Source organism: Vulpes vulpes, chromosome 12 (assembly GCF_048418805.1).
Source record: "Vulpes vulpes isolate BD-2025 chromosome 12, VulVul3, whole genome shotgun sequence".
NCBI lineage: Eukaryota > Metazoa > Chordata > Mammalia > Carnivora > Canidae > Vulpes > Vulpes vulpes.
Window position 1 is genome coordinate 151,644,720 of NC_132791.1, and position 25,032 is coordinate 151,669,751.

The window sequence follows — 25,032 nt, forward strand, 5'->3', positions numbered from 1 at the left end:
TTGGCCCAGGGCGCGATCCTGGAGACCCGGGATCGAATCCCACATCGGGCTCCCGGTGCATGGAGCCTGCTTCTCCCTCTGCCTGTGTCTCTGCCTCTCTCTCTCTCTCTCTCTCTCTGTGACTATCATAAATAAATAAAAATTCTTTTAAAAAAAAAATAATAAAGATCTGCCGAGCTGGCTCCCCCTTGTGCTGGACCCACACACACCTTTGTCTTGTTTTTAGTGGACATACAGCCTATTCCCAAAGCAGCCCTCACTTCCTGCCTTCTAGCTCAGACACAACAGTCAACCTCAGCCTCTTTCCTTAGTCCTCGCTTTTGACTTCTTCCATCATTACTTTTATATCCCAGGGCAAGTTTTACAATCTTTTAGCAAGTCCTGCAGAGGTGATCTGGTCTCTGAGCCTTTTCCAAAAACTCCAGGGAAGGAAGACCCTTCTTGTAGGATCTGCAACATGTAGCTGGAGCAGACAGTGTGCTGGGAGAGGAGGTGGACAGATCTGAAGAGGGCTACACAAATTGACTTTTACCTTCTACGCAAGACAGTGTCATCAAAGGCTTTCTGAACAGAGACCCAAGTTAGGAAAAGTTAATCAATTTTGAGAGACTGGACATTCTAGTACTGGTTACATGAACTAACTTATGAAATGAAATTCCCCTTTGAAATGGGAAGTACATGCAGGATTAGAATCACCTTCATCAAGTATTTAAAACTACTAAGACATTTCTTACCTAACTTCCTGCCTCTTTTATGAGAACCAACATCCCTCGATTGTTCCCCAATAAATCTGTATATGTTCTTACTTTGTCTTTTTGATGTCAACTTTAAGCCTGCCACTGTAGCCAACCCCCCTCCAGTTTAATACTGGAATTCTCAACGCTCTAGTCACACAATAACACAGTCCTTTGAATACTCAACTTCATTAGAGTCATCACTTCTACTACTTTGTGGACAACATATAGAAATTGAAAGACAGTGGCATGAGATGAATGGCTAACTTAAAGGAGAAAATGAAATAAGCAATTATTCTATTAAAGAGAGCATTTTATTTTTGTCCTGATTAAATCATCTTCAGCCACCTGGCTTCAGTTCAAATAAATGTGAATCTTTAGGGGCAATGTCTAATGGCCATGGGCAGAATGTTCTGGGACTGACTCACTCATTTATTCCTTCATATGTCAAATGACTAGCTGACTGTGCCAGAGGCTGAGAGGAAGCAAGAATGGCAGCACCATGAACTCAATTCATTTTATGAGGGGTATGGAAAGTAGTGAGATTTTTGGCTGACTTTAAATAATAATTTGCTAATAACTTTAATTCATTCATCCAACAAATACATATTAAGAATCTTCCCTTCATTCGATCATTCATTCAATATTGAATGCCTAATTAAGTCCCAGGCCCTGTGCCAGACACTGCGGATGCCATCGCAAGTCAATGGTCACTGCCCTCATGAAGTTCACAGTGATGGAGCTCTGTGGCTATGGAATTGGACTGCCAAATAAAATAATCCTTAGTAGCTAGTCAAGCACAGGATACTGATCATCTGTCCTGAAGCCTAGTGAAGATCATTTCCTCAATATCATAAAGGGTATATATCTCAAAAATCTCCAGCAAATACCAGGCTCACTGGAGAAATTTTAGATACATTCTCTCTAACATAAGGAACAAGAATAGATTACTTTATTATCCTAACTGCTCACCAAAATACTGGAGATCTTGACAAACACAACTAGACAAAAGTTCACAACAACCAGAGATACTGAGAAGGAAAGAGGCAAAATTTTGGAGGTGACAGGAACTCATAGATATAGCTCATACTGTCCCCTCTGCTTGAACCACACTTTTTTCCAACCAGAATATTACAGTTCAGCCTTACTGTCTTACAGAAGCCTTCCCTAACCATTGAAACTACATTAGGTCACCCAGCTCTATAGTTTAAAAATTACTGGGAAAGATATTATGCATGCCGACAGTGCATGACACATGTACATTTTAAAACTCAGCAAGAGAGTATTTAGCAAGGTTAGTGGATATAAGATCAATGTTTTGAGATCAAATGTATTTCTCTACTCCAGCAATAACTAAACAGGAGATAGAATAGAAAACTAGATGCCATTCATAAAAGTGATTGAAAGTCACAATGTAAAAATCTGATTCCTTTGCTTTATCAGAATAAAGCAAAGGAATATATATATTTGAAAAATCTGATTCCTTTGCTTTATCAGAATAAAGCAAAGGAATATATATATTTGAATTAGAGTATAGAAATAAACTAATATATTTTTACTTACTTTGAAAAAGGCATTTATGTGTCACTTCTTTCACAAAGGGTATGGAATGCTGAATAATGCCCCCCCCCCCCAAGAATACCTATGTCCAATCCCTACAACCTGTGAATGTTCCCTTCTAAGGGAAAAAAGGATTTTGTAAATGTGATTACATCAAGGATCCCGAGATGGAGAGATAATCCAGGATTGTCTAGATGGGCTCTAAGTGCAAACATAAGGGAGACTGGCCACAGATGTGGAGGCAATATGACTATGGAGGCCAAGAAGAATGATGTGGCCACAAGCCAAGGTAAACCAGCAGCCACCAGGATCTCAAAGAGGCAAGGAACAGATTCTACCCAGGAATCCTCAGAGGGAGTAGGCCCTGCCAACATCTGATCTCAGCTTAGTAAAACTGATTTTGGACTCCTGGTCTCCAGAACCTTAAGAAAATAAATGTGCATTGTTTTAAGCCACCAAGTTTGGAGTAATTTGTTATAGCAGCCATAGGAAACTGAATAAAGGCTGAATATATTTTAAATACTGCCTCAATACACGTGTGCATACTCACTCACACACATACACAGAGATATCACAGTAACACATGGAATATAAGACTAATGAAAATCAGAGTGGAAATATGGCAGACAGAAGGTTCAATATTTTAGCTTGAGTGTTCAATTTTAACTCTGAGCTTTCTGGCTTGTAGAGTTAGAAGAAAAAGATGATTATATAGCTTTTACTATTAGAAGACAAAAACACAGTGATGTTTAGATGAAAGATCACTTTTCCAGTCATATAAGTTCTAAAATAAATTCTCCAGTAGGACTTTAGAGGGGTAAAACAAGTGACATATTAACTCATCAGCATGGGTAGAGCCAATATAGGCATTGCCTTCACATGGCCTTTTTTTTGTGTGTGTGTGTATTTTAAAATTTTTTTATCAAAATGAATTTAGACTTACAGAAAAGTTGCAGAAACAGAAGAGCTCCATATACCTTTCACCTAGGTTCTGCCAATATTTTGCACAAGGCTTGTACCCATAGTCTATATGAGCTTATAAATTCTTTTTTCTGAATCATCTGAGAGTAGGTTGCAGATATAATGTCCATTGACTCTTCAGTATGTATTTTATAAAAATAAGGATATTCTCTTATATAGCCATCATTCAACTATCCCATCAGGAAATAAACACCATTATGATTCTACTATTTAATCTACAGACCTTATTCAAATGATATCAATTGTCCACAAAATGTCCTTTACCTTAAAAGAAAAATATAGGACTACACATTGCCTTCAGTTGTCACGTTTCTTTAGTCTGCTTTTATCTGGAACCCTCCTGTCTTTATCTTTTGTGGTCTGGATATTTTTGAAGAATTAGAGGCAACTTATTTTGTAGAATATCTGTCAATTTGGGTTTCTGACTTTTCCTCATGATTAGATTCGGGTTAGGCATTTTTATTTTTGTCAGGACTGCCACAGGAGTCATACTGTGCTCTCAAGGCTACTTCTTGGGAAGACTTGCTAAGAGCCAAGGGGGAAAATATTTAATTTTTATATAAAAACACAGCTGATTGTGTTAACTGAAAAAGCTCCTGAACAGCAACTGAACAAGTTGAGTTTGTCCATGGAATGCCTGAGAACCTGCTGCTGCCATCCAGCCAGACCCCTGGTCACTAGGCAGTGGTGACCCTGGAAGACTAGGTGATACATCTAGGAAGGCTGTATTGCATTGACCCTACAACGCTGGTGTTTTTATTGCCAAAAATGTCACTGACTGCATCTTCTAAACATCTTTCAAATATATCTACTTCTCTCCATCTCCCTCACTATAATCCAGGACAAGCTGCCAGGATATCACCTCTCATCTGGACCACTAATCTCCTTATATATGTGGTCCCCTACCATCCACTCTGGCCTCTCTCCAATCTCTTCTCCAAAATTGCAATTATTTGGATTCTCTGTAAATCCAATTATGTTACCCATTGTGTTTAAATAAAACTGTTCAGTTTTTTGTAAGATAAAAGACCAAAATCCTTCATAAGGCTTATACATCCAGCCTGCCCTGCCCCATTTTGCTTCTTCAGCCTTAACAGGTACCACTCCATTCTCCTATGTCACCTTGAATCTGCCAATCTCCCTCCCATTATCTTGCTGCAATTTCTGGACCACTTTCTTCTCAACCACCATCATGTAGACACCTCCTTCCTCCCCTATCAGCTCTGCTTAGTTACTTAATCAGTGTGTCAGCTCAAACATTCTATATTTCTTCCATATCCTATTTCTTTCACTTAAAATTGATTGGTCTATGTTGTTCATATAGCTTTAGTTCCTTCATTTTAAATATGTACACCACTATAGGAATATAATACAATTTATTTATCCATTCTGTGACTGGTAGAAGTTTGGGCTGATTCAAATTTGGGGCTATATGAGTAATAACTCAAATACCCTTGTACTTGTCCCTGGGTCCCTGGGTACATTAAACAGGTGTAATGCTTCCTCCAGGTTTTTACCCAGGAATGGAATTAGTGGAGTGCAGTGTACACGCATATTCAAAAGACATTACTTTGCTGCTTTACAACGTGACTGCATCAGTTCATACTCCAAACAGCAGGGTATGAATGTAAAGCATTTATCAAGGTCTGTAATCATATATTTTTGTGACTGTTTACTTAATATCCTTCCCTTCCACTAGATTGTAATGTCTAACAAGTCTACTTCCACTTATTATTTCCACTCCAGCACCTGGAACATATTAGATGTTGAAAAATAACTGAATGAAAGAAGCACTCAGGATAAGAAAGTTTAATATCGTCAATGTGACTATAGTCTGACTTCAAAACCCAAGTCTTTTCTTTTCTTTTTAAAGATTCTATTAATTAATTAAATAAGTAAGTAAGTAAGATTGGCCAAAGGGCAGAGGGAGAGAGATACTCTCAAGCAGACTCCAGGCTGAGTGTGAAGCTGATGTGGGGCTTGATCTCATGACCCTGAGATCATGACCTAAGTGGAAATCAAGAGTCAGATGCTTAACTGGCTGAGCCACCTAGGTACCCCAACTCATGTCTTTTCTACCACATTCTATTTTCCTTATCTCAAAATAACGATGATCATTGGTTTCCTACTTATTAGTTTGCAGTGTAATGGTAGTAATCAAATGAGATTACAGATGCCAATCCAACAAACACGGAGCACATATTAAGTATCCAGCAGTGTTCTACTACCATGCACCTGGACCCCAAAGGTCCACAGATGAGATATATGAAAGCTGACTGTCCATGGCAAATGCCTTATGAATGTATGTGGATTAAGATTACTTTGTAGAGGGCAGCCCGGGTGGCTCAGCGGTTTAGCGCTGCCTTCAGCCCAGGGCGTAATCTTGGAGACCCAGGATCAAGTCCCACATCAGGCTCCCTGCGTGGAGCCTGCTTCTCCCTCTGCCTGTGTCTCTACTTCTCTCTCTCTCTGTCTCTCATGAATAAATAAAATCTTAAAAAAGAAAAGATTACTTTGTAAAGGAAGACTGGGGTCTCAGATATCACTGCAGGGAAAACCAGGGAGACCAATTAATGCTTTCAAGTCCAAGCTGCACCTGTGTCCCAAATTATTCACCAGCACAAACAAAAGGAGCTTGCTCCAAGCCCTGATCAGCACAAACATTTTAAAATGCTTTCACCCAGGTGGCATCATCTTTCATCTGTGCCAGGGATCCAGGAAGGACTGGGCAGAGAACTGGCTTAGACACTCTGCTTCCGTTTGGCGCTGTGGGTTCAAAAGTAAACTCTGACTTCCTATTTACACTGAAAGATCTTAGGCTTTTGTGGTTTCCTGTTGCATCCTGGTGTGTCTGTGCTTCGGTGTCTGTGTTTGTCTTCACAGAGCTGCAAATGGAGTCTCTGTTTCACTTGATTCTGCTTTTCATGAGAAAATAAGAACTCTCCCATTTCTAATTGTTGGAAGATTCAATCAGGTACTGTATCCAAGTCCTGACTTCCCACGCCGTCTGCACCTACACTCACCCAGAGAGTCCTTATGTGAAAGGAAGGGGATTGGGGCACGGGGGTGGTTCAGTGGGGTTAAGCATCTGCTTTCGGCTCAGGTCATGACCCGGGGTCCTGAGATTAAGCCCTGAGTCTTGTCTCTCCTTCTCCCTCTGCCTCTCCCCCAGTTCATGCTCTCTGTCTTGCTCTCTTTCTCTCAAATAAATAAATAAGTAAAATCTTAAAAAAAAAAAAAAAAAAGGAAAGGAAGGAAGAAGATTGAAGGAACCTCCTAATGTGTCCTAAACTGACAGGGACTGACTGTCCAACTTGATTTCCATCATTTTACATTCATTCATTTCACTTTTACCTTTGTCAAGTATGAATTTAGAGTCCTATGTACAAGATGTTCTGAGAAGCCAGAAAGATACTGTAATGGCTACTCTGGAGAAGCTGAGAGAAGTTTCTCTGCAAGTCCTCCCTTGGGCACATGCAAAAGTACAGATATACTTCTTTCCAGGCAGACCTACACCATCAGACCTTGTGGGAGGGGAACCGGGGGAGCTGCATTTTTAGGGAGTTCTTCAGATCCACTGCATGCACATTAACTGTAATCTAATGGCCTGCAGATCGGAGCTTTTTTTTTTTTTTTTTAAATCAGAGAATTTCCAATCACAATGGAGACTAGTGACAGAATCAGGAGTCCTTCCTGCAAGGAAGAGATTTTCCCCAGCTTTCTGAGCCTTCAATTTGAGTAAATAAAGATGAATCGACTAAAGATGCAGGGGAGAAGGCTTGGTCCTATCATTTGCTAGCTGTGGGACATTGGACAAATCACTTACCTTCTTGAAGGCTCATTTTATAAAAGAAAACAGCACCTGCTCTGAGGGCCTCACTGTTATTCCAAGTATCAGATTCCACAGGCACTTAAACTCCAAAACATCAAGAAAGAGTCATTTTATCATCACAAAAACCTCAACAAGAAAATAAAGCCAACCCCTAAGGTTTCTCTTAAACAGTCAGAACCACTCCACCTTCTAACTATCCCAAACTCTGACAAACATTTTCTTTCCTTTTACTGTGAAGGACATTTTGTGGTCAGGTGATGTAATTTGAATAAGGTCCACAGATTAAATAATAGAATTGTATTGGTGTTTATTTCCTGATGGGATAATTGTATTATGGCTGTATAAGAGAATATCCTTGTTTTTATAAAATACATACTGAAGCATTTAGGAGTAAATGGGCATTATATCTGCAACATACTCTTAAATGATTCAGAAAAAAAGAATTTATACACACATACAAAATATGGGTACAGTGCTTAGACAAAATATTAGGAGAATGTAGCTGAAGGGTATACAGAATTCTTCTATTTTTGCAACTTTTCTCGAAGTCTGATACTGCTTTTTTAAAGATTTATTTATTTATTTATTTATTTATTTATTTATTTATTTATTTATTTATTTAAGAGAGAGAGAGAGCAAGAAAGAGAGAAAGCAGGAGCAGGGGAAGGGGCAGAGGGAAAAGCAGACTCTCCGCTGAGCAGGGAGCCTGATGTGGGGCTTGAACTCAGGACCCTGAGATCATGACCCAAGCTGAAGCCAGACGCTTAACCCCACTGAGCCATGGAGGTGCCCCTGAAATCATTTTTGAATAAAAAATTAAAAATGCCAAAAAGGGGGGGTACCCAGTTTCTCCTAAACATTGTTAACTGTGTATTATGTGCTCCTTTCAAGGTTTTAGGTTCCCCCAGATTTTTCTGAAAGCAGAGCTTAAAGCTGGAGCCAGTCCTGGGTATGCTAGCAATATAACATAATATGATATTATGTTAACATTTTCAGGGAATGGATACAAAAGTCAGGAGTCCAGCCAGACCTCACTTCCCCTAATAGGTCCTAGCTCTCCAATCTCTTCAACCTCAATGCATCATTTGTTAAATGGAGAAATGTACTCTTGTGGGCTGTTTCAGGTTATTATCTTCTAATGACATTTACCTTTTGCTTAATCTAAATATATTAGTATTGCCCTTTTATTAGGATCTAACGCATGGCTACTACTCCTTTCTCTTTCTTAAATCAATCTTACATATCACGACAGTGAGGACTGGACATGCTAGATACAGACTGGTGAAGAACTCAGCACATGGCCCATATATAATAAATCCTTTCAGCTAAATGTCCCCTTGACCTACATCATTTTTAAGTATAAACATATTCCTTGGTCATTTTTGAAATGCTGCCCCTCATACATTCTTCTTCTTTACACATGAACCTGACTAGCCTTTTCCTTTCTGAATATTTCTTTCTCTTTTTCAGATCCAAATTTTACATCCTTAAACTGGGGGTTTGGTGTTTCCTATCTATTTCACAGAGGGTACAAATTATTTGCTGTTAGCACATCTATGGAGGTAAACCCAATTATAAACTATCTGTGGAGCACCTACCCTGTGCCCTAGAGGCAGAGCATCAAGTAGGCTTTTCCCCAACTGCTCAAGGAGCTCACGCTTATGGGGAAGACACGGAGAATAACAAGTGATGGGCTGGAGCTGTGACGAAGAGCTAGGGAGGCCCAGGGGCTCAGTTAACTAAATGTGGCAGAGGAAGAAAAAAGCCTCATGGAGACACCTGAGCTGGAACTTTGGAGAAGACACACACCAGGGACGGCACAGTGACCGAGAACAGGCTCTGAGGTCCATGTGCTTCGGTGCCACCTCAGCTTCACATCTTGCTCTGTGACCTTTCCAAGCCTCAGTTTACTCTTCTGAACACTGGGGATCATAACTCTATGAGAACCACTGCAGAGTTTACTGGGAGTATCAAATAATACAGAAAATGCTCAAGAAATATGAGATATAACAATGGTGATGATTCTGGTGATGACCATTCTCACCACGCAGAAGGGAGATGCAGCCACTGTGGCAGAGAAAACACATGCTCAAAGGCTAGACATGTAACTGCACACGGACCTTTTTCCAGAAGAGTAAATAGAAGCTGGTACTGCATCTAAAGCATTTCATAGGGGCACCTGGGTGGCTCAGGGGTTGAGCGTCTACCTTTGTCATGGTCCTGAGGTTCTGGGATCGAGTCCCACATTAGTTTCTCTGCGGGAGCCTACTTCTCCCTCTGCCTGTGTCTCTGTCTCTCTCTCTCTCTCTGTCTCTCATGAATAAATAAATAAAATCCTAAAAAAAATAAACACCAAGTTATTCCCTGATTCATTTCATGGTAAAAGCTGATGTGAACTGATCAAACTATTTAGAATCTGTTTAACCTACTTGGTGTGAATAGTCACAAGTTTTATTGTAGACATACTCACGTGTTTTACGAGGGGTGCTGCTCCAGACCTGTCCGCCAGTGTCATGTAATACACTGCATACACCCAATATTAACTTTTAAGTCTGAGTATTCTCTATTCTTAAACATTTTAGGCCCCATAGAATTCAGATAAGAGTGTGTGAATGTACCTGGTGGACTATAGATGAAAAATGAGGTATAGAGGGATAAAACTAAGCCTCAGATCACATGAACTCTCCCATGCCCTGATAGGATTCTGGGATTCAGGAGATACACTGAGAGATTTTAATCAAGACTGTGAGGCCATCAGACTTAGTACTGAGGAGAGTCTTCACTGTGGGTCTATCAGAGTAGTCAAATCCATGTAAATTAGTGTTGTACACCACAGAAAAATGAAAACACATATTAATAAAACTGGCCAAGTTCTCTTAGGTTCTCTCTTCTTTTTCACAGGCCATTTCCCTAATTCCAGAGAACCCTAGCCCTGTATTCCAAGATCATAGTAAGTCTCTCAGCTAGGAGTTACATGGAAACCCAATGAAGTTTCAGTAAATTTTAACATGCAGGCAGATGATAGCTGCCCGAGTCAGGGAGGCTCCATGTCTGGTCTATGCCAAGTACATCTTCCAGTTAAATGTCCCTTTGACCTACAGAACCAAGGCCCAGTCTTTTCCTAGCTCCACACAAGGCCAAAACCAACGGTTAAAAAACCCACACATAAATTTGGCAGTTAGATGTAGGGGATGCTTTTCAGTTCTATGTTTTTGCTTTTGGACTGTTTCAAGCTATAATTCACTGAAAAGCTCAGTTCTCAAGTGGGTGGAATTTTGTGACTAGATTGACCAATAATGCTGTGTCAGGTAGGAGGAGTCTGTTGATGAGAGAAAGAACCTAAGCCTTATTGAACATTAGGTACTTCACATGCTGGTTCTTTCTTCCTTAGAATAACCTGCAAGTCCTTAAAAAAAAAAAAAAAGTAAGTTTAACTGGAATGGCATGATCTGGTCTTCAATGAACTTTGATGTATATCGGGTCTACTGTATATTAGCTGCCTACCATGTTTCTGCCTGTCCCTGTCCCTCTGTCCATCTCTCAATCCGACATGTACTGGTTCCAAACCAGGTGTAAGGAACTGTGTTAAGTGCAAGTAAATGGAAACCTACTGTTTTGAAATATCCCTCTGTTCCCTCCCTGAGTAATAAAGGCTACCTGCTGGTATGGCAGGGGTGAATTTTATAATATATGAATGATCTTTCATTAAAACAAGTGTTTTTTTTTGTTTGTTTGTTTGTTTGTTTTTTAAGGCCACCTGGGTGGCTCAGTGATTGAGCATCTGTCTTTGGCTCAGGTCGTGATCACGGGGTCCTGGGATCGAGTCCCACCTTGGGCTCCCTGCATGGAGCCTGCTTCTCCCTCTGCCTATGTCTCTGTCTCTCTTTGTGTGTCTTTCCTGAACAAATAAATAACTAAAATCTTTTAAAAAACCAAACAGGTTTAAAAAAAATACATGATAGCATTGTAGTAACTTTCACCTCCTCTGGATTTAAGACTCCTATCTTCTTTAAATTGATTATTCTAAATCTTTAACAACGTGGTCAAATGTTCATTTAGTTTTCCCTTTTGAACATTTTTTTTTTCTATTGACAGTAGGGAGCCACTGACTATTCACTAGAAAGAGACTTTCAGTCTCAATCCTACAGTCCTGACTGTTCAATAAATTCTCATGGGTTCTTCTGGGATCTTTGGTTCCTTTGACATTATTGTTCCTTATGTTCTCACACTGTTTAAGTGAACAGCCACTCTGGAAAACTGCGTAGAGCATCCTCAAAGAGTTAAAAATAGACCCTATGACCCTACCCTATGACCCACCAATTGCACTGCTGGGGATTTACCCCAAAGATACAGATGCAATGAAATGCCAGGACACCTGCACCCCAATGTTTATAGTGGCAACGTGCACAATAGCCAAACTGTGGAAGGAGCCTCGGTGTCCATCAAGGGATGAATGGATAAAGAAGATGTGGTCTATGTATACAATGGAATATTACTCAGCCATTAGAAATGATGAATACCAACCATTTGCTTCGATGTGGATGGAACTGGAGGGGATTATGCTGAGTGAAGTAAGTCAACTGGAGAAGGACAAACATTATATGGTCTCATTCATTTGGGGAATATAAAAAGTAGTGAAAGGGAATAAAGGGGAAAGGAGAGAAAATGAGTGGGAAATATCAGTGAGGGAGACAGAACATGAGAGACTCCTAACTCTGGGAAACGAACAAGGGATGGTGGAAAGGGAGGTGTGTGGGGGGGGTTGGGATGACTGGGTGACGGGCACTGAGGGGGGCACCTGACAGGATGAGCACTAGGTGTTATGCTATATGTTGGCAAATCAAACCCCAATAAAAAATATACAAAAAATGAATAAGTAAGTGAAAGAAGAGAAACTACCCCTAATTTACCATGGCCTAGGGGACAAAATAAATGAAAATTTAATTAACATATGAAAAAAGAAGCCCTTGAAGCAGACAAGGGGAATGGGAGAAGGGAATGAAAAAAAGAAAGAAAGAAAGAAAGAAAGAAAGAAAGAAAGAAAGAAAGAACAAAAGAAAGAAAGGAAAAGAAAATCAACAAGGCAAAACTACTAAAACTCCTGAACTAAAATGCACGTAGAACTAAGTGAATGGGTGCGTGTCGTGGTCCTTGGCACACTACTCAGTCCTTGGAGAAGGCTCTATGAAGGCTGTCTTTAGCATCTTTTTCCATGCACACTGAGCCTCTGAAAAAGCACAAACATTCCAGTAACTGCTAGGTTGCCCTCAGCAGCCACACTACCAGAGTTACCACACAGCAGATGAGTGATAAATAGGAAAAGGGGGAGGAAAAAATCAATGTGGTTTTCATTTCATGCTCTTCCAAACAAATATAAAAACATCTTCATGAGTTGGGAGGTTGGCCGCATGTCTTCAAATTGGCTATTCAAGTACTTGACCACAGAGCAGCAGGGAATACTCTCCTCCCCGGGGATGATGGTGACAAGTGATGCTGTTTATTTTTATTGTTATCGTTAGACTGGTGGCCTCTTGAAAGGCAATGATTTGAAAGCCCGGGAAGAAGCAAAAACAAGAGCACTGTGGTCTAGCCTTGATCCAAGCCTAACTTTGCACTTCTCGTCAGGCTTTGGGAAAGGTCTACCTTGTAATGACCCCACCCCTGTTCCCACAAAACACACGTGTGCACGGTTAGCTTGCCTAAGTCTCCTTGTTCTGCTAAGAGTTGAGGATATCAGCTCTGGAGTCCAACAGCTGAGTTGGAAACAGATCTCTAGGACTTACTGGCTATGTAACAAGTATATTGTCTTTCTGACTCCATTCCTGTAAAATGGGAGGATAATTCTGATAACTACATAAGGTTGTTAGGGAAATCTGATCATATATTTGAATTTCTTACCCCACAATAAGCACGTAGTACACATTAGTTATTACTCTTACTGCTGCTAATTTTATTTTTTTCCTCTGCTTCTTTGACCATTCCTCCAGGCAAGCTGCTGTCTTTGTGGAAAGCCAGGCTTAGGCCAGTTGACATATTCCCACAGAAGCTTTTGTTTCTGACCTCTCTGGCCTTGTGTCACCTGACCTTGTGTTGTTCCTGGTGATCTTCCAGAAACATGGGACCAGACAGCCCTGCCCAGCTTTTATAGGAGCGGAATGGCTGGGTCAGAGTAGGTGTGACTGTAAGAATATGCTAAACTCTTGTCCAAAATTGTTGTGTCATTTAATGTCCCCACATCCTTGCCACAACTTCAGCCAATCTAAAGGCTGTGGTGGATCTCCTGGTGGTTTAAATTTGCATTCCCCTTAGAAGTACTCCTGTGGAGCATCCTTTGCTCCTCTAACACATGGGGCTAAGGGAAATAGTGCCCCAGGCCTGGGCCACAATGCTTTAGGGGAACTTCCTCCTCCATGATGTTAGGAAACTGCAGAGCTGCACCACAGCCATCACCCAAAGAACATGACTCTAACAACATGGCACAGTCTGATGGGTGGTATTTCTCTGGTGAGAGTCCAGAGCCTAGGGCTTCTCAGTTCTCTTTTCCCAAGAGAACAGACATCAGGCTAGAGAAAGTCGCGGAGCCAAAGTGTGTCTTGAACTGCTGGAAGGAGGACTGGCTGGTGGGGTGGGGGGGAGGTTAGTTCTCCTCCTAAGGGCACAAGGTAGTGGGGAGTGTGGACAGAGCAAGGGAATGGAAAGTTCTGGAGGACTGCCATGATGGATGAAAGCAGAGAAAGCAAGTATGGCTGGTTTGTGTCTCCCAAGACTCACTAAGTAATACTGTTCGATGAAAATCTTACTTCCCAGAGAGGCCAATCAACACCCAGATATCCCTGGGAAAGTGGGCTGCAACAGACTGCCAACAGCTCACACATGGGGGTCTTCTTCCCATCAGTCAGGCCCCACTGAGCAGAGACATGATGAAAGGTGACACCACTGGATCAGGAAGGAGAAGACTCTCTGGAAAATCCAAGCACTTGCACACTTCTGAATGGTGGGGCAAGTGGGTGGGAAGCCATCCAACCACACACTCACTATGCATCTATCAATCCCTAGCTCCGAACTGGACAGGATGGGCCGACTGGTGGCACAGGAGACATGGACCCACAAAACAAGTCCGCTTCATCTGAGATACAAGTTGGTACCAGTAAAACACAAATAACAATAACTACTGGTCTATGCTAGGGGTTGATGGAATAGAATAATAAACCATGTCAGAGTAACCTGAGAATTAAGTCAGGTTGGAAGAAAATAAGTAAAAACCAACATTTATTGTCTGACTTTTAAAATGATAATGAAATAATTTCTATAGATATATTTAGAATAGTGCCTGAATGATAGTAAGCACATAAGGGATTGCAGATACTACTGCTTTTGTTTTTTTTTTCTGGTCTTCTTTCCTGTTTTTTTTTTTTTATTTCATTTATTTATTCATGAGAGAGACACACAGAGAGAGAGAGAGAGAGAGAGAGAGAGAGGTAGAGACACAGGCAGAGGGAGAAGCAGGCTCCATGCAGGGAGCCTGATGTGGGACTCGATCCTGGGTCTCCAGGATTATGGCCTGGGCCGAGGGCAGCGCTAAACCACTGAGCCACCCGGGCTGCCCTTCTTTCCTGTTTTTTAAATAAGCTTCATTGAGGTATAATTAACATTCGATAAGCTGCATATATTGAAAGCATCTGATTTGATACGTTTTGACACAGCATACACCAGTGAAGGCAGTACCATAATCAAGGTAGACATATCCATCAATCCCAAATTTTCTTTGTGCCATCTGTTTTCTACCTATCCTCCTGGCTGCCACTGCGTCTGCTCTCCTGGTACAGGCAACCACTGATCTGCTTTCTGTCATTACACGTTATTCTGCATTTCTTAAAATTTTTTAAAAATGGAATTATGTTATCTGTATTTCTTTGCGTTTGGCTTCTATCCACATACTTATTTTGAGATCCATGCTGTATGTTATATGAATGGTTCATTCCCTTTTATCGTTTAGTAGTATTCCCTTATAATGGACATACCAACAGTGTGTTCATCTAGTCACTGTTGATAGACATTTGGGCTGTTTCCAGTGGGGGGGCTAACACAAATAAAGCAGCTGCAAGTATCCTTGCACAGGTTTTTGGACATAGGCTTTCTTGAGTAGAATGGCTGGTGTGCGGTGACTCTGTAAGAAACTGCTAAACTCTTTTCCAAGGTGGGTATGCCCTTTCATGGCCCCAGCAGCAGCAGGTAAGTTCCAGTCCCCACATCCACACCCTGAGGTTGGCCATTCCAGTAAGTGTGTATGTCGCTGTGGTTTGGGTTTGCATTTTCCTAATGACTAATGATGGGGAGCATCTTCTCAGATGCTTGTCGTTCAAATCTTTTCTTTGGTGAGAGGTCAGCGCCCACATCTGCCCATATTCTCATTGAGCATGTTCCCCCTCTCCTCTGGAGCTGTGCGAGGAGCTGTTAAACTGAAAGGGAAGAGCAAGGACTCTGGGGTCAGTCCCTAGAGGGCTCGAACATAGCAGGACCCACTTAACTACTGTTCGCCTCAGTCTTCTCACTTTGGACATGAAGACAGTGATGGTGGCTATCTCACAGAATGGTTGATCACATGATATAAAGGATGTAGCACCTACCACTGTAGGTGCCTGATAGATAGTAGCAGCTAAATACTATTTATTGTCTGTCTCCTCATAATGACCGAGGCTTGGCCAGCAAGGTTAAATGTCCTCTCTGCAGCACAGTGTGGACCTTCCCTGGCCTCAAATGCCAGGAGAAGCACTAACCTGAGCTTCCTGAGTATATGATCTCTTACTGCTCGCTGAACCCTGGGCCAGCCTCCTGTAGAGAGCCTCCTGAGAATGCTGGTGAGTGAAGAGGGAGCTGGGCACTTCATGTACAGAACCCTAATTCTTTCACTGGTAGGTATAACAGTGGTCCTATTTGTACCATATGGACTCACTTCCCTGTCCACCTTTCTCAATGACCTCCGCCGATGCCACCTGCTAAAGCGACCAAAATAGAGAAACTGGTCCTACCTGCCTACTCTCTTTTTAGCTGTGACACCTGCTAACATCTGTTCAAGGCATATGGCTGTTCTCCTCACCTAAGGTGCCCTCCCAATGGGACTGTCCATAACCAGACCACAGAGGAAGTCACCTGCATGGTGTTGTGGACCCATAGAGAAAAGCAAAGCAAAGAAGAGAAAAGACAAGGCATGTGGCCTGAAACTGGGCTGGCAAGAAGTATCCTGGTGGGATCAGGGAAATGTCACATCCTGTAGGAAAGCTTCCTTGTCTACTCAAGACTTTGGGTGGGCCCTCCTCCCTATTTCCACCACACTCCAGTCGTGCATTTACCATAGCAATTCTCATCTGTGCTGCAGGTGTCTCCTTCTTGTCGGTCTTTCTCAATGAAGGCAGGCATGCCACTTTCATCATATTGATCTTAATACCCTTAGCACTTAGCCAGGCAAGTATAAGACAATGCTTTCGTCATGAGTGAATGATTTAATGAATGATTTAAAAATAAACTTATAATTTTAGAATAGTTTTAGATTACAGAAGACTTATCAAAATAATATAGGGTCCCCATATACCTCACACCCAGATTCCCTTACCTTTATCATCCCACAGGAGGTATAAATATCACAATTAAAGAGTAATATTGATATATTATTACTAAAAGCCATACTTTATTCAAATTTACTAAGTTTTCATCTAATGTCCTTTTTCTGTTCAAGGACCCCATCCAGGACCCCACATTACATTTGGTTGTCACATCTGTTTAGGCCTGTCTTGGAGGTGATGGTTCTTTAGACTTCCCAGTTTTGAGGAGTACCGGTCAGGTATTTGATAGAAATGCCCTCAGTTTGGATTTGCTGATTTTTCTCTTAGGATCAGACTGTCGTTACGGGTTTTGGGAAGCATGATGAAGTGCCATTCCCATTAAATCATATCAACAGTACATATTATCAACACGGCTTATCACCTTTGATGTTGACCATCACCACCTGGAGAAGGCAGCATTTGTCAGACTGTAAAAATATACTCCCCCCCACCCCTGCAACTTTTTCATACTGTGCACTTTGAAAGAAAGTCACTACATGCAGATCACACTTAAGGAGTGGGCAGTTATGCTCTACCTCATTGATGGGGAAGTATCTACATAAATTATTTGAACTTCTTCTGCAGGAGAGATTTGCCTTATTAATTTAGACATTTATGTATATCACTATGGACTCAAGATATTTGTGTCATTCTTTATCATCCAATCCCATTTTATTTTGCTGCTCACAATGTTCCAGTCTTGGTCACTGGGAGTGCCCTCCATTGGTTCCTGACCCTTTTTCCTTTTTTTTTTTTTTTTTTTTTTTAGCATTTCCTCACTTTCTAGTACTACAAGATGCTCCAGGTTTAACTCATCCATTTCCTTCTCCAGTCCTAGAATCAACTATTTCTCCAAGGAGTCCTTGGTCTTTTTATTGGAAAAATATATTAGGAACCCAAATCTGGGAACCAGGTATGCCTGAAACAACTAGCTGCTGGTGTATGCTAGCTTGAGATCTTCTCAACTGTCAGAACTAGGAAATACATGTATGTTCCCTAAACTACAGATATCTGTAAACACTTGCATATGAATCTGCCTGTAATCTAGATGAAGCTAAATGTGAGTTCATTCTGATGCCCCTAATTCAAATCCATTACCACATGGATCATCTTGGCCTTCATGAATCATTTTTTTTTTTAAAGATTTTATTGATTTATTCATGAGAGACACACAGAGAGAGGCAGAGACATAGGCAGAGGGAGAAGCAGGCTCCCCATGGGGAGCCCGATGCAGGACTCGATCCCAGGACCCAGGGATCATGACCTGAGCCGAAGGCAGACGCTCAACCACTGAGCCACCCAGGTGCCCCTTCATGCATCATTTTTAATAACACCATTGTATTTGGTCTTTTGTGCTAGGTATAGTGCCAAGCTGTTTACAAAGATCACCCCATTTAATCCTCAAAATAACTTTATGGGTAAATACTACTGCCCGCATTGAACAGATGAGAAGACTGAGGGAGCAGAAGACAGAGAGCATCTTACCTAAACGCAGTAAGTGGTGGGGCCAGCTCAGGAGCCTACGTCTTTGAGATTGGCAGAGAACTACCATCCCCACATTCAGCTAAGACCTTGCACAACCTTCACTTCTGAGTGATTTAAGATGCAGATGTAACTACCAGCCCTTAACTACTATTCTGTTTACATCTTATCTCTTCAATACTTCCCAGGGTCCTCTCCCCATCTGACACACTAACCGCAAGACAGGTTGCCAAGTTACAATCCAACTTGTGACCCCAGGAGAGGGGGGTTGGAGCAATGGCAAGGATCAGCACCATCTGACCCTGTGACTTTCCAACCTCTGGCTAACCCCTGCTGTGAATTATCTGGGGTCTTGGTGACTTGGTAATTAACCCTGAACAAGCAGCTCTGCTTTCAAGGAGTTAAAAAAAGAACAAGTATTTTTTTTTTTCCTTTTTAATTAAATAAATCTAAAGGAAGATAAAGGTATTGCCTACACTTGTATCTTCCAAGATATCAAAGGCCTGATTAGAAACTCTTATGTTCAACCTCAAGGTTTTTTCTAGATTCCTGAAAGTAATAGGGACAGGAAGGTAAGGAACTTCTAAGTTTTTGTTAACATTTGCTTACTTGGACATCCATCCATCCATCCAATCACTCATTCATTCATTCATTCATTCATTCATTCATTCATATCTAGAAAGAGGCAACCTGGATCAAGCACAGAATGTTCCTGGGAATTCTGACTCCATCAACTTACTGAATCAGAAACATAAGCAGTGCACAGACAGGAAGAAATAGAATGCTTCAGACCAGGTTGAACACCATTTTTTGAAAAGCTCAGAGCCCCTTCTGGTCCCTGTGTTCTGTTTGGTGAATTTTTCCTGACAGTTGGTGGTTTTATTTGCCAGAACCACAACAAAGGGGGTCCTTGAGTTTCCCTGGGAGTGTTTCCTTAGACCTGCACTTCTCTAGACCTCACAAAGGTGTTATTGTTGCTGGCTCACTGGGCGCCCGGCACCTGAGCAAGATCAAAGGCACTTTCTGATGCCAGCATGACCACAGTCTCGCCCTCACCACATAACATTAAAGCTGATGATTAATCCCGTTGGCCCAGAAGGTCCCTTCCCACTCCCAAGTACAAAGCGGAGTGGGGGTGGGGACTTTATTTCCAGCACAACACAACCATAATAAACTGGCATTTTATGGCCCTAATTCATTGCAACCAACTGCAGCTGCCCATCAAACTCGTTAAAGCCCAAACAGTTGCTTCGTGTGAGCCTTATATATCACTAGGAAAGCGTACTAAGAATCTCTACCATATCTGAGTGTCTGCTGTGTCCTAGATATGTACATGCAACCATTCATGTTAACCAGTAGCACCTGAGACTGGCAGTGCCACCCATGATGGGATAGAGGAAGAACATGAGATTTGGAGAACTAGCACACCTCTCAGGTCACGAGTACAAAAAGCACACGAGCAGGGGCTCAACCCATGTCTAGATAGCTCTGATGCCCAGGCTGTCACCACTTCAGGGACATTACAATAATGCACAACACAGCGAGGCACTGAACAGAATGAGTTTGGGAATGAGATGGAGCTAGGTCTGAGGGCTCAGCGTGTGACCGAGAGAAAATTTCTAGACATTTCCCTGCCTTATTAGTTGCCTAATTTGCAAAATGGATCCTGTAGAAGAAGGCAATACCATCCCCATTATGAGACAAGAAGAATGAGACGTGGTCACATGACAGAGTCCCTCACATTCATTTGGATTTGCTTCTGCTCTGAAACCTGAATTGAGTGTAGTAAAAATGCCTGAAATTCAGATTTCACAGGAGAAACCAGATTAGATGTGTCCCTGTGAAAATAGGGGTGATTTAAATAGGTTTCAGCCAGTGTTCAGTTAAGACAAGCTAACCAGTGTAGACTCGTGTCAAGGGAGATAAGAGCTGGCTACCCCCACTGGCACCTCCTGCTTGAGCGGCCGGACGCCACTGCAGATCTCTGCCTTCAGTGACAGCTGGGGGATTTTAGAACTCAGTTAAAGAAACTCCACTTAAGACCTTGTCCACGGAAACAAATAAAAGGGAAAGTTTTGTTTTGTTTTGTTTTGTTTTGTTTTGTTTGGGGGTAGGGGAGAAGGGGAGGATCAAGGGACTCTATGACCTTGGACTCTAACATAAATGTTCCCTCGGTAGGTGTCCCTAACCCTGAACCCTTCCCAGGCAGAGTCAGTCACTGTCTCCTTTCTGCCTGACAGCACCAGTACTAGTCATCAAGAGAGAACCACTGTGAAGTGCTCCCTTTATGTGAAGCACATCACATAGCCTCATTTCACGCTCAGAGCACCAGGAGCCATGGACTAGAACTCTCCACATTTTGCAGAGAGGGGATCTGAGGCCCAGAGGGGGTGAGTGCCTTGCCAGGGGGCCCATACTCAGTCAGCAAAGGAGGTAAAATTGGAAAGCAATGAGGATGGCTCTACCATCTCCATGAAATGGAAATGTGCTCAGGAAATACCAGGCACTATGTGGAATATTTACGTGTACAATTTCATTTTATATTAACCCTGTCAAGTCTGTATTATTAATGCCACATACATCAGCGGAGAAACTGAGGCATGGATCAAGTGACCCGACGAAGGTCACATGGCTAGTGAAGAGCACAGCTGAATGGGCTCTAGTTTAACTCATCACATCTCAATCTCAAAGAAGGCAACTGAACTGTGCACAGTGTCTGGCACATAGCAGAAGCTCAGGACCACAGGTTCAATCGGAATTGACATTCTGGGGTCTCATACTGGAATGCGAGCTCTAATTATGGCTCATCGATGGGAGGTCATATGTCACCCTTATGTCCCCAAGGTTTAGCATGGCTCCAGACACAAGAAGAGGGGGTCAGTAAGTCATTAGCCGTATCACTATTTACTCAACCAAAATATTTAACGGTAAAAAAATAAAAAAGGCTCACTGGTCCCTACTGTTAGTCAACACAGTTTGACACGGCACATGGTTCCCTCCACGGCTGCAGAGATTCTTCCCTGGACTGTATCCACTCTAATCCTCGCTCCACCTTCCCGCTCCTCCCCCACCCACCTTCGTCCTCCTCCTTCCTCCCCCTCTCTCCCTCTATTTTACTCATCTGGGAAAAATCCAAGGAGTCGTCCATCTAAGTTTAACAGAGTAATGACTTTTAAATAAAAATATGGTAGAAATGGGTACTTATCGAAATGGAATGCTTTCAGACTCATGCATTTAAAGAAGATATAAATTTTAGGGCAGGCACTAAATTTTAACTGCAATCTTGGAAAACGCCTTCCCACTAATTCATGGAGAAAAATTAACAAAGTGAAAATCGCTTATCAGTGTTCTTTTGAAGTCATGATATGCAGCCTAATTCTATAGATCATCAGGGCGCTCCCAGGGAGATGGATTTATATTGATTGGGAGAGAGCTCAGTGGCCAAGGAAAACAGACACCCCTCTGCGGAGAAGACTCAGCAACCCATTAGGGACAGATTGGCCTGGGAGTCCAGCGTTACCATCCTTGGATCCAATTTCACCCCTCATGCCTGGGCTCTCTGGCCAGGCTGATGTCAAAGACAGACTCAAACCTTTCACACTCTTTAGAATCTGGCCCCTAGAAAAAGAAAGATCCAGCAAATCGAAGCACAGCTTTTGGGAGAAGGGCTGGGCTTCTGGCTAGAGGAGCAGAAGGAAGGGAAGAAATGCACATCCCCTCTTGGGCTGCCCTGCCCCGCCCCCGGGTGGTGGCCCTGCCCTCGGCCTGCAGACTCACCCCCATGTGACAAGAAGATGTTCCACAGATGATAGCCAGCCGTGACGTCACTGGCTGTCCCTCACAGGCGAGGCCGTGCCCTCTCACATCTGCTCCAATCACTCCTGTGAGAAAGCAAAGCAAAACAAAACCCTCTTAAAAAATAATAAATAAAATAAATAATAAGAAAAGAAAGCTAAGAACAAGCATACAACACTCCTTTCTACAGCCAAACATTAAGAAAGTCTTCCTGTGTAGGCCAGTCTCAAATGGAAACCAAAAGAACATACGTGCCTGCCATGAGGAAACTAGGAAACACATCCGGTCTTTGTGTAATCTGGTCAATGTACAGTATCTAACCATTGTAGTCATAAAGGTAACCATAATTAGAATAATAAAAGCAGCAGCTATCAGTGATTTTGTGCTCAGGAAATACCAGGCACTGTGCTGAATATTTATGCATACGGTCTCATTTTATATTAACCCTGTCAAGTCTGTATTATTAATGCCACACACATCGGTGGAGACACTGAGGCATGGATCAAGGGACCCGATGAAGGTCACATGGCTAGTGAAGAGCAGAGCTGAACGGGATCTAGTTTAACACATCACATCTCAATCTCAAAGAAGGTAACTGAACTGTGTGGTGATTGAATCTTTTTGGCATCTCTAGGTCCCCATTCTTACGACTACTTGTCACAGAACTCTTGGTGTAAAGGACAGGGTGACTGACAGTGAGTTCCTGTTAAAGGAATGTGAGATAATGGAGACTTTCCCATAAATGGTATAAGCACACGCTTCGTCCCCACAAGACTGTATTTGTTGATACTTGCTGGATAAATGGAGTTAAAAACGTGATGATGGAGCTAAAAAGACTAGAGTCTAGAACTGTCTTTCGCTTATTTGAGTGTCCAACAAGCATCTTCTGTGCACAGAACTATATGGCAGGCGTTGTGAAGTGGGAGCTGCAAACATGCCAACCTTCCTCACGACAGCACAGGCAGGAGGGCAGGGCAGGGACTGGGCTCCCACTGACCTCTCCAGCTCCACGTGATGCCAGCCTCACCCCCCTCTCTGCTCTCTTTCCTACTTTAAGACTTTTGCACTTGTTCTTCCCTCCACCTGATATGCCATTCCCCAACCTCTCTGCCAGGCTAACTCCTATTTATTCCTCACGCAAATGTTCCTTCCTCAGGCAGCTCCCCTGGTCCTCCAGGAAAGACAGGAGTCTCCCTATTCAGTATCCAAACACATCCCTGACCTTCCCTAGCACACAGGACACTGGCAGTTTTAAAAACCCTACACTGCCTGCCTCTTCTTCTATGATAGAAGCTTCTGGAAGTTGGCACTTTCTCATCCACGTGCTTAGCAGCCCAGCCCCTACACAGATGCTAGTGCAGAGCAGGAGGCAGAAGTCCCAACATGTGGGGATGCAAAGGTAAAGGAAGACAACTCCCCATCCTTGGGGTGCTCCCAGTCTGGTGGGAGGGAAAGAACCCGCAAGGAGCACTTTAATGCGGGGGGTGGGGCCAGGATAGGATGGAAGCAGGGGCAGCTGAGGCAGGAGGGGCTGAGCTCAACCAGTAGGGGTTCAGGGAGGTTTCCCCAGGAGGTGGGTCAACACTGTGTTCTGTAGGAATCGGCCAGGGGAAAGGTGGTGTGTGGGTGCCTCCTCAGGCCACAAATCCCTAGATTTGACAGCACTGGCTGCTCAGCGAGCAGGCCTTTCCAGAAAGCAGGATCTAGAGGGCCACTGACAGGCTCTTCCATTCCAATAACTTTCTAGGTTTTTCCAAGGCTTTTTCCAAGTTCTACCTTCCCAAGCACAGCAAGTTGAAAATCTCAGCCATTGGTTCAGAGGGCCAGCAGCAGGCGGGGTAAGACTCTTTCAAACTTTCTGTGGTGATTATCACTGCAGTGTGAGGTCCGAGACTGAGCCTCTAAGAGTCCCGGGCCTACTGGCTTTCATCAAGTCCCCCCGCTCTGCTCAGTACTGTGCGATCCTGCAGACTGCAGCTCCCAGACTCCGCACTGGGCAACGTCGGCGGGGAGATCTGAAGGCCGCAGGAAGTAGAGAGCCAGAGTACGTCTCCTTCTCCTGCATTTCAGCTCTGCCCTTGCTGCAATGGGTGTGACATCAGCTGACACCCTTGGACTCTGGTAACCTTCTCCTTCCTTTGTCTCTCCAGCCCAGGGGTACTGGCAGCTTCCATTTTCCTGGTCTCTGGCTTACTTCACACAATATAGCTTCACTTGGTGCTTCACTATTCAGGTCACCAATTTTGTGTACTAAATTTCTTGTTTTTTTTTTTTTTTTTTTTTTTAAATCTTATTTATTTATTTGATGAGAGGGAGGGAGGGAGGGAGAGAGAGAGCAGGGAGCCCAGTGTGGGGCTTGATCCCAGCACCCTGGGATCATGACCTGAGCCCAAGACAGACACTTAACCGACTGAGCTACCCTGGTGCCCCAATTCCATTTTGTAAATACTTAGTGCAGTTTACATTTTTCTAGGTAGACCCTGAGCGATACAGCTCCCCATTCAGGGCACAAAGGCTTTTGCACAGGAAGAAACTCTAGATAATGAGCCAGTATTAATTGAGCTGGTTTTGCACATGCTCACTCTGTACCTGTCTCATTTTATTCTTGTAAGCACTGAATGTGGCTGGTACTGTTATCATCCTCATTTTGGACAAGAGGAAACTGAAGCTTACAAATGAGGGGTAACTTAACCAAGTTCACGCAGCTCACAAGAAGCAGGGCTGGGATTCACATCCAGGCAGCCTGATTCCAAACTCTTGGTTCTTAGGTTGTTCTCCAAAGTAAAAACCCAATAACCAGGTGGCTGATATTTATTTACCTATCTGCAGCTCTCAAAATACTGGGGTCTTGAAGATACTAATCCTGTGATCTCTGATAGAAGAAGGGATAGCCACTGCTTGTCCACAGTGTTAACTAATAAGTCCAGAGGATTTCCGATGATGACCCATGTTTATTGACCCCACATATATAAAGTACAAGGTTTCTTTTTTTTTCTTTTTTAAAAATTTTTATTTATTTATGATAGTCACACACACACAGAAAGAGAGA

At 42.7% G+C, this 25,032-nt stretch overlaps 1 protein-coding gene across 14 annotated transcripts in view; it reads right to left on the bottom strand.

Moving 5' to 3' along the window:
- The window catches only part of FGGY (FGGY carbohydrate kinase domain containing), a 413,290-nt gene that overhangs the window by 153,651 nt on the left and 234,607 nt on the right, over window positions 1-25,032 (bottom strand). For all 14 annotated transcript variants that reach the window (XM_072730788.1, XM_072730787.1, XM_072730782.1 and 11 more), the window contains one exon: window positions 21,966-22,069. In XM_072730788.1, the coding sequence (XP_072586889.1) occupies window positions 21,966-22,069 (104 nt within the window). The remainder of the gene's footprint in view (window positions 1-21,965; window positions 22,070-25,032) is intronic.